Here is a 9,701-nt window from a genome sequence, read left to right on the forward strand (position 1 = left end):
AAAGCAGCTGGTATTCGGTTTCAATGCATGAGAGGGCTTCTGCCAGACTTATTTATTTATCACTAGGCTTCACTGGAACCGTGTGAGAGGTAGAAGATTTTAATACTCCCATCAGATGCAAAAGATTAAGGCAAGCTAAGAACATACCCATAAAATGAATGCAAGAATTCCTGTAGATTTTGCCACAGGGAAATTAGTTTGCTTCAGGGGTATAAAGCTCTTGAACCAAATCAAAGATAAAACTCTGCTAAACAATTGTTTCCACGCAACAGAAAATCTCAAAAGCAAAACACAACAACACAAACAACGCAAAACAGCACAACACTTGCTGTGCAGAAAGACTCCATCTCCTCACAAAAATACAGCTTTTATTTTGGTGGAAAATAACAAGATGCTTTCACATGGATATCTAAAAATCTCTCTCATGTAGCGGTTTGCAGTCAAGGAAACTCTACCCTTGCATGTATTTGGCTGGAATTTCTCCCTTTTCCTCCTTCTGCAAGCAAACAATAATCCCCTGCATGAAGCACTGCACTTAGAACCATCACAGCCATGGGTCGATCACAGACATGCTCAGAAAAAGAGGAGAACAACAAGAAATATGCCTAGCATTCAAGACCTTTGCTTTGAAACAGGGGAAAGAGATTAAAAACAAACAAAAAACAAACCCCCAAATCCAACCAAACAAAACCTTGGGCTGGCTCCAGTGCTGCTTTTTGGAGAGACTCCTGATCCACGTGGGCAGGCAGGAAAGAGGATGCAGTTCCTTTAAACAGGGCTCCAGGCAGTACTTTCATCTGATTCCTGCCACGGGCACCTGCTGCTGCTTGCGGATCTTGTTGAACAGCTCCATGTACTGCACCATGGTGTCCGCCGGGCTGTAGATGCTGTCGTGCTTGGTGCCAAACACGGACGGGATGCCAGGAGTGTGGCTCCCCATGAAGCTCTGCATGAACTCTATGAGCAGGTTCCAGCAGTCGTTGGCTATCACGCAGGGGCAGTACTCAACCTGGCAACAGAAACCAGAGCGCTCAAACTCACAGCAGGGGCCATAATCACACAGGCAACAACGCAACTTCCCTTTGCCTTGCTAAAGATGCACATTTAGTCAATGCCTTAAAGTCGAGAGACCAACTTCTCAGTGCTGTGGTTACAGATGGATATATAATAATTCTCACAAAAACAGCTGAGAGGAGAACATGTAGCATAAAACAACAGAGGGATGGACAAATGTAAATGAACAGGATGTGCTGGGAACAAACCAGGAATCCCTTCAGAAGGGAAGAAAGGGGAAGGTAAAACACACCCTGTAAGTTCACTGCCCATATTAAATGCCCAGGAGAGGAGGTCTCAGGACTTTGGTTCAAATGTCACATTAATGTTACCACATTGAAAAGCAAATGTCATTCCCACACAAGCTGGTAGGCTGACGACTCACATGTGTGGCAGTGACATCTTTCAGGCGTGTGTTGAAAACTTTGGGATTTAAGGATTTGCAGTCTCTTATTAGATTGGAGTCTGGTCCCAAATCAGGAGTGGGTCCTAATGCAAACCCTGAAAAAAACTACTAAATCAAAACAGAAGCAACCAGACCACCTGGCAAATCTGGTCCTGAACTCAAGTTTAGAGTAAAAGAAGCTTCTGCTTAACCCCAGATTAATAGGAATGCTGACACTACTAAAACATCTGTGTTTGTTCAACTGAAGAAAAAATAAACCATTTCTCAATCCCCATCACTGCTGGCTAGTAACACCTGCCTGAGTAGATCCAGTATGATTATTAATTATGCATCAGGTAATAGCATTTGTGTTTAGAAAGTGGTAGGCTCTCTGACCTTTAAGCATCTAATTCTCAGCTGTCTTAAAGAGTGTTAAGCTTCAATGTATCTAGATATCCGAAGTCTGACCTACTCTGCCTTGCCCTTCCCACACCAGCTTCTTGTCTTATTCTGAGAGTCTTTTCAGCCCAGGTGAAGCTTGTCCACAGCTCACGAGCCTTTGAGTCGCACATCCATTCCGCCAAATGTCTCCCCAAACGCCTTCATAGCTCCTCCCACGACCCTTCATATGCACTGAGGGATCTCTCTTCAGAGCGTGCAGGCTTTTCTTCAGCCCAGCTTCCACCCTGTGAATACCCGATGGCAGCTGGCATGATACGACTGGTGCTCTCAAGCCTAATCAGCAGTCAGGCTGCTGAGCAGAAACAGCGGAAGCTGTTTGATGACAGGCTTTGAGCCCACGCTGCACCCCACAGCGCAGCAATCCAGGTCAGCACGCCATGGGGTCGGACTGACGCCTGCGATGCAAAGCTCTCTGAAGAGGAGAGACCATCTTTACGCCACGCGCACGCAGAACCTAGGGCAGGAGGACCCTGCTCTCCGCTGGGCTGCCTAAGCCCACCCATTGTCTGCTCGAGAAGGGGAAAGAAAGCAAAACCCAAATCAGCATTAAATTATCAGCTAAAGAGGTTGTTTTGCTCCCCTTGGTATGTGTAATAACCTGAATTGTGCTACTAGTGTTGTGCGTCAGGACTTTAAGCGTCTTTTTAGTTTGATGGCATCCCTTCAGGGTTTTGTTTATTGACACTTCAATGACAGGCTTTTCCACAGCTGCAGCTGAGCCCCAAAGTATCTGTCTGAATTAAACCTTGCCATGAAAAAAGAGATAAATACCCTGTCTTCCACATACATGAATACATCTAGTACAAACTGACAGCAACTAGTATACAAGTTCACATTTGAGAGGCTGGCCTATAGGCCAGGCAGGCAATACACAGAAGGAAGAAGGGCTCAAGATTTCTAGTCTAGCTCCTAATATGGGATTTCTCTATCTGTAGTTGTATTTTATATCCTTCAAAGACGATCCTTACCTCCACGGATATCCCACGGGCACTGGGCCCCATTGTAACCGTGCCCACCTTCACCAAGAAGTCACAGTACTGGTAGCGGGTACCCCGGCTCTCTATCTTGTTCGCCTTGGCATTTTGGAAGAAGCCTTTCAGCTTCACCATAAGGATGTCAAAGTTGGCATCTGCTATGAGGCAGGGACCATTTTCAAAGAGAGCGAAACAGCTGAGGGGATATTCGGAGTTGTGCATCACGTACATCAGCTTGCCTGTCTGCCCTGAAACAAGAGCAATGGTATCTGGGCTGTAAAAACAACAGTTCTGTGCTTGTACGTGCTTTAAAGAAAGAAGCATCTCTGTTTTCCCTTTGTCCTCCTTGCTGCTTCAATTCCAGGATCCTTGTATTAGTCACACACACTTTATGGTATCTGAGTGTTCAGGAGATTAGTTTTAAACCCTAAGAGGGAAATATAACCTAAGAAAAAAAAAAGTCCTATGCAGCCACTCCTTGCCGAAGGACAAGATGGCAGAGCAACTCAAGGGCCAGGTGGTGACTTGGATGTTAGATCCCCAGCGGACTGCGAGGGTCAGCAGAGAGCACCCGTTCCCCTCCCAGAACTTGGGGCTGTCCTCTTCAGCCCTGCAGTAAGGGGAGAAAAGCTGGGCTTTGCCTCATCTCCCAGTCACTGACCAGCCCTGCAGAGCTAGCAACGGAAGGAGGTGCCTGGGCACGTTCTGGAAAACAGGGCATCCAGAGAGGACGTGCCTGGCTTGTACGGTGATTAAGAAGTGGAAGCGGATTCTCATTTATCCGAGTCAGTTAAAAAAGCCTTTCAGCAGATGCGGTTGTGTGAGTTCCAGCTGCAGCAAAAAGCCCCTCTCATAGCTTCAGCCCTGCAGGCACATCAGCAAAACCCAACAGCAGCGCAGCCGAAGTGGCACCCCAGCTGCACCAACCTGCCCGGGAAACCGGCTGAGCAGAGCCACAAGGCTGGAAAGGCTCGGTGCTGACCTCTGCAGCCGCAGACACGCTGGAGGGAAGTTCACACCGGTTTTTAAATGCTGTTAGAACCCACACACTTGGGAGGGAGAAGGAGAGGAGAACAGTCCCCTCAGGTGAGCAGATCAGGTCACATCTTTCCGCTCTCCCATTAGGCCCTGTGATGTCCAGAGGGAACGCTGAGTCCTCTGAGCACATCCCCTGGGTCATTTCACACCTCAGAAATTCCCCTAGAGCTGCTCGCCACCGCCTGCCTGCCCTGGGGAGCCCGCGCTCTTCCCCGCTACCACCTCCAGCCTGCAGGTCTGCTGCCGCCTCCTGCCCTCGCTCGCTCACCCTCCCGGAGAAGGGCAGAGCGGGCGACAGCAGCAGGATGCTCTCAGAAGACTCCTGCACCCAGCAGTCACATCCTCCCCTGTGCAAAACGCAGCCTCCAAAACAACTCACCAGAAGTCAGGCTTTAAGAAGCCTTAGGGAAAAAAATGCTGCCAAACTGGCAGCTGGTTTTTGACCATTTATCTTATTCCACACACACACAAAAGATACCCTACGCAGCTGCTGATATTCCAGTAAGAATCCTTAAGCGTTCACCACTCAACACAGCTATCCTCAGTGCAGGAAAGGGCAATCGTGGGGCACGCGTGTAATGGAGAAAATAGCATTAGTGAGACACAGCGGGCTCCGAAACGGAACGGCGCATTTAGTTGTTCAACGTGCCTGTCATGGGGCAGCCCACGGCACGCAGCACCCAGCCGCGGGGCCAGCAGAGCTGTCGGACTGACCTTCCCCAGCTCTCGGAGGACGATACGCAGGGGCGCTACGTCTCCCAAAGTTGTTCATCTGAGAGGGGTAGATGGGAACGGCAGCACGAATCTTTCAAGGCTTTTACAAGCAGTGAGTCAACTGCCTGTTCTCCGCAAGAGCTCAACGCAATAAATAAAATGAGGACAACTTGCGGAAAAAGCCTCGACTCCGTGGCAGAGCCCAGGATAGAACCGCGATCTCACACGTACCGGACACTTGTTCCGCAGGGCACCTGGCCGTTGCCACGGCCAGATTTCACCCCCAGCACGCTAGGCACGAGATGAAAGCAGAGACCGGGAAACGCTCGCGGGAGAAGAGAAGCCTCCAGGGTGGCCCTGGACGGGAGCCCGCAACCGCCTCCCTCCCTCGTACGGCGACGGGTCCCGGCGGGCGGCGCGGGGCCGGCGCTGACCTTGGTTGCCCATGGTGGAGGCGGCGGTGTGGTAGGTCTCGCAGTCCACGCAGAAGGTGCCCTGCTTCTCGGCGCCCAGCAGCTCCAGCTTCCTCGTGAGGATCTCCACCGTCTGCTGCACGCTCTTGCCCTCCGCCACCGGCACCTGCGCCACGCTGCGGGGGGAGGCGTCGGCGGGAGGCCTGGCCCTGCTGCCGCGGCCCTGAGCCGGGGGGGGGGGGGGGGACCTGCTGCATCCCCCCCCCCGTGACAGCACCCACGGTGGGGGGGGGACCTTCTGCCACGGCCTCCTCGTGATGGCACCCACGGGGGACCCTCCACGATGGGCCCCCGCGATGGCGCTTCGGGGGGGGGGGGGGACCCTCCACCACAGCCCCCTCCCACGGGAATACCCACGGGGGGGGGGGGACCCCGATGTGCCCCCCGTGACAGCGCCCACGGGGCGGGGGGACCCTCCACCGTGGCCCCCCCCCCCCACAAGAGCACCTACGGGGGGGGGACCCCAATGCTGCCCCCCATGACAACACCCACGGGGAGGGGGGGGACACCGCAGCTCCCCGGTGGGGGGGAAACTTCCACCCGCTCCCCCATAACGCCGCCACGGGGGGGGGGACCCGCCGCGACGCCCCCCCCCCCGCCTTACCACGTGACCCCCATGGCGGGCGCCGCGGCGGCCCGGCAGCGCCGCTGCTACGCGGGGCCGCGGGCGGGGCGGAAGTGACGTCGAGAGCGGGGGGCGGTGCCGCGCAGCCGCGCCGCGCGCAGTCGTCTCGCCCCGCCCCTCCGCCTCGCGGTGCGGCGCCGCGGCCGCGCTCCGTCCGCCGCCATGCCGAAGGCGCGACGCGGCCCCGCGGCCGCCCGGGCCCAGGCGCAGGCGCAGCCCCGCGAGCGGGCGCTGCCGCTGGCCGAGCAGATCCTGCGGGCGGCGGCGCCGCGGCCCACGGCGCGGGCGAAGCGGCGCGACGCGGAGGAGGAGGATGATGGCGGCGGCGGCGGCTACGTGGACTCGCGGCTGTCGCGGCGGATCCTGGAGCAGGCGCGGCGGCAGCAGGAGGAGCTGGAGGCCGAGCACGGCCCCGGCGCGCCCGCCGCGGCCCTGGGTGAGGGGGCCGGGGGAGAGGGGGGGGGTGGAGGCCCGGCGGGGCCCCGCGCTGACCAGGCCCCGTTTCGCGCAGGCCCCGCGGCGCCCGGCCCGGACAGCGCCGAGGAGGAGGAGGAGGAGGAGGAGGAAGAGTGGCCCTCGCTGGAGCAGGCCGCGGCGGCGCGGTGGTGCCCGGAGGTGGCCGTGGACCCCGAGGACGAGAAGGCCATCGAGATGTTCATGAACAAGAACCCGCCGCTGAGGTGGGCCGCGGCCTCGCAGCCCCCCCAGGCCAGGGGTTCACCCCCCACCGGGGGCCGCGCGCCGTGCCGAGCCGAGCCGCCGCCTGACTCCTTTCCCTTCTCTCCCCCCGCCCCAGGCGCACGCTAGCAGACATCATCATGGAGAAGATCACGGAGAAGCAGACGGAGGTGGAGACGGCGATGTCGGAAGCGACGGGCTGCCCCATGCCTCAGCTCGACCCCCGCGTCCTGGAGGTCTACAGGGGTGTGCGAGAGGTAAGGGCGAAGCAGCTCCGCTCCGTGCAGCGAGGCTGCCGGGGAAGCTGCACCACGGGAGCCTGCAGCGCTCGCCTGGCAATAGTCGCTGCAGGGCCCTTCTTACCCTGTGCTGGTAGTAGGTGCTGCGATTAGGACGTTCAAGGAGAGAAGCTCAGCTGGGGGTGAATTGGCATATTCATGAGCAAAGTCACTAATTCCCTTGCAGTGAGACACCCTGGGAAGCCTGAGAGAAACCCCCCACCAGAGACGGGAGGGTGGGGTGATTAGTTAGCGTGGCTCCGACAGTGCTGCTCTTTGTCTTCAAATAAATTAACTGCAGTTTATATAGTATCATTCACTGAAGGTCCCAGAGAGTTTCTGAATGACTGAAGCTCAAGGTCGTGAAACAAATCCTGACAAATCCCAGTGGTCCTGCTGTCAGTTCCCATATATCACTGCCAGGCTTGCATCCATTTCTTTTCTTTTTTTAAAAGGTGCTGTCCAAATACAGGAGTGGCAAACTCCCCAAGGCATTTAAAATCATTCCTGCCTTATCCAACTGGGAGCAGATCCTCTACATCACAGAGCCAGAGACATGGACAGCAGCTGCCATGTACCAAGCAACCAGGTAAGATTGTGTCTGGGAATTGCTGATTTGGGGTTTTTTGCTTTGTCTTTCTGCAAGCTAATACCAGATATGCAAAACGCCCATCTGCGTCCTGCTTTCCCACCCCTTCACCTGCCCAGGTAGAGGGAGCAGTGGGGCATCCCATAGCTGATGCCCTGGCTCAGGTGTCTTAAGGGAACTACCTGCAATTACGCACTCCCAGGACCTCGCTCCAGAGACGGACAGATCACCCCTTGCTTTGTGCTTCGCTTTTCCCAGGATATTTTCATCCAACCTGAAAGAAAGGATGGCCCAGAGGTTCTACAACCTGGTGCTGCTGCCTCGGGTCAGGGATGACATTGCTGAGTACAAGCGCCTCAACTTTCACCTCTACATGGCTTTGAAGAAGGCTTTGTTCAAGCCGGGAGCCTGGTTCAAAGGTAGAGACTCCCCGCAGGGTGGTGGTTTGTGCATACGAGCCTTGCGTTCTGCAGCAGCTGGGAAGCTCGGCCGGGGCACGTGTTGCACACTTGCCTTTGGCCTCGTAACAGCACGCCGTGCTGCACGCGGTGCGATGGCTCTTGACGTGCCTGCAGCAGCGCCAGGGGTCGGTGGGAAGGAGGAGGGCGGAGAAGAAGCAAAAGAGATGTAGAGACGCCCTTGGGCCCATTTGCACCGTTCTGTACTGAAAGGTGATGAGTACTGGCGGGTTACTCTGTGCCGCCAGAAAACACTGGCAGATACTTTGTTTCTTTTGGAGATCAGTGGAATGATACAAAGTGTTTGGAGCCTGATTTCTGTATTGTTGGGCAACCCGAGAGTGGTTGATGCTAGATACATGGCAAAGAGGGTGGAAAGAGATGCTGACACTCCTGTAACATAAAGCGATGGAGAAAGCGATGGAGGAACCGCTAATTTCCTGGGGTCAGATGCATCCTGAGAGAGGAGAAGGCAGCTCTGCCCGCTGTGTTTAAGGTCAGCGGTGTCTAACGCTTCGCCCCCACACAGGGATCCTCATCCCCCTGTGCGAGTCGGGGACCTGCACGCTGCGGGAAGCCATCATCATCGGCAGCATCCTCACCAAGTGCTCCATCCCCGTCCTTCACTCCAGGTAACGCGGCAGCCAGGCCCTGCTGCCATGGGGTGCTGAGAAGCATGGGCAGGGGGAACGGTTCTCCCTTTGGGATGCCGGAGCGATGCCGTGGATCTGTCCCTAGGCCTCTCAGAGACGGGGAAGGTTCGCCTGGCTCTGCATCCTGTGTGCAGGTTCAAGGCTGCCTGCAGCGCTGGGGCGTCATCTGTGTGTCTGGGATCCAGCAGGGGCAGGGCACAAGGGACAAGCTGGCCTGGGAGAAAGGGAGCCCTCATCCAGCCGTGTCGCGGGTGCCCCGTAGCTCTTGTTTGGCCCGCGGGTGCTGAGGTGCCGCCGTGCCTGCCCTCACCTCGGTGCTCCCTCCATGCCCACAGCGCGGCCATGCTGAAGATCGCCGAGATGCAGTACAGCGGCGCCAACAGCATCTTCCTCCGCCTGCTCATTGACAAGAAGTACGCGCTGCCCTTCCGTGTGGTGGATGCGCTCGTCTTCCACTTCCTGGCCTTCCGCACGGACCAGCGGGTCCTGCCTGTCCTGTGGCACCAGAGCTTCCTGGCCTTCGCCCAACGCTACAAGGAGGACCTGTCCTCGGAGCAGAAAGAGGCCTTGCTCGAGCTGCTCAAATTCCACTGCCACCCACAGATCTCGCCGGAGATCCGGAGGGAACTGATGAACTCCAAGACACGGGATGTGGAGGGGCAGCAGCCGGTGGCCATGGAGTGAGCAGGAAGAGGTGGGGAGGAAGGGAAAAGCTGTAGCCCTGACCTGCCCCCAGGGCTTGCCAACTGGCCGAGGACATTAGTGGATGCAGCTGGGAGCTCAGTTCATGAGCAAAGCTGTTGGAAGGTGCATGGGAGCTTCCATCTCTGGGATCCTGCTGCTCCAAGCCGGGCACTGGGAGCAGGCTGTGTCCGGTGACCCAGACTGCGTTCCTTATGCTGCTTGTTGTGTGACAGGGCAGTCCCCTGTCCCACACTGGAGTCCAGTGGCCACCAGTACCCAGGAGAACTGGAGGGTTTGGCCTGTTCCCGTTTTGGAGAATAAAGCCTGAGCTGTGTCCATCAGTCCAAGGGTGGTTCTGCCCCGTGGGCAGACCTCTGTCAGCTGCGCCCACAGCGTGGCACTGCCTTGTCCCGGTGCTGCCATGTCCCATCCACCTTGGCCTGTCCCCAGCAGGTGGCAGAGCAAAGCCATGAGCCGGAGGCTTCGCGCTGATCCGAGCGCCGGAGCTGCATGTGCTGTCCCAGCTGCGATGGGAGAAAAGGGCCCGCCGCATCCCCGCGTCCTTCCCTGCGCCCTGCTGCAGGGGGGCTCAGCCAGCAGCGGGGAGGGGGCTCCTGCCTGCGCTGTGCCCCGCGCA

At 56.9% G+C, this 9,701-nt stretch overlaps 2 protein-coding genes across 2 annotated transcripts; one reads left to right on the top strand and one right to left on the bottom strand.

Moving 5' to 3' along the window:
* Positions 1-351: 351 nt before the first annotated feature.
* Positions 352-5,788, bottom strand: MED20 (mediator complex subunit 20). Its single transcript, XM_067310567.1, has 4 exons — positions 5,704-5,788; positions 5,061-5,215; positions 2,869-3,122; positions 352-1,009 (listed from the first exon to the last, which is right to left on the bottom strand). The coding sequence occupies exons 1-4, from the start codon at positions 5,715-5,717 to the stop codon at positions 794-796; spliced, it is 639 nt and encodes a 212-aa protein (XP_067166668.1). The 5' UTR covers positions 5,718-5,788; the 3' UTR covers positions 352-793.
* A 69-nt stretch (positions 5,789-5,857) lies between these two features.
* On the top strand, positions 5,858-9,405 carry BYSL (bystin like). The gene is made up of 7 exons (XM_067310663.1): positions 5,858-6,160; positions 6,236-6,404; positions 6,521-6,659; positions 7,136-7,269; positions 7,528-7,688; positions 8,257-8,359; positions 8,716-9,405. Exons 1-7 carry the CDS (start codon positions 5,887-5,889, stop codon positions 9,062-9,064), a joined length of 1,329 nt encoding a protein of 442 aa, XP_067166764.1. The 5' UTR covers positions 5,858-5,886; the 3' UTR covers positions 9,065-9,405.
* The last annotated feature ends 296 nt before the right edge of the window (positions 9,406-9,701 follow it).

The sequence above is a fragment of the Apteryx mantelli genome, chromosome 25, assembly GCF_036417845.1.
Source record: "Apteryx mantelli isolate bAptMan1 chromosome 25, bAptMan1.hap1, whole genome shotgun sequence".
Lineage (NCBI taxonomy): Eukaryota > Metazoa > Chordata > Aves > Apterygiformes > Apterygidae > Apteryx > Apteryx mantelli.

What these genes read in the sequence shown, in the direction of transcription:
- MED20 (XM_067310567.1), bottom strand. An exon ending in CTCCACCATGGGCAACCAAG is followed by an intron (nt 3,123 to 5,060) that starts GTCAGCGCCGGC and finishes CTCTTGTTTCAG; the next exon opens with GGCAGACAGGCAAGCTGATG. An exon ending in CCCGTGGGATATCCGTGGAG is followed by an intron (nt 1,010 to 2,868) that starts GTAAGGATCGTC and finishes TTCTGTTGCCAG; the next exon opens with GTTGAGTACTGCCCCTGCGT.
- BYSL (XM_067310663.1), top strand. Translation starts at nt 5,887, where the DNA reads ATGCCGAAGGCGCGACGCGGCCCCGCGGCCGCCCGGGCCCAGGCGCAG. An exon ending in GCCATGTACCAAGCAACCAG is followed by an intron (nt 7,270 to 7,527) that starts GTAAGATTGTGT and finishes CGCTTTTCCCAG; the next exon opens with GATATTTTCATCCAACCTGA. An exon ending in GCCGGGAGCCTGGTTCAAAG is followed by an intron (nt 7,689 to 8,256) that starts GTAGAGACTCCC and finishes GCCCCCACACAG; the next exon opens with GGATCCTCATCCCCCTGTGC.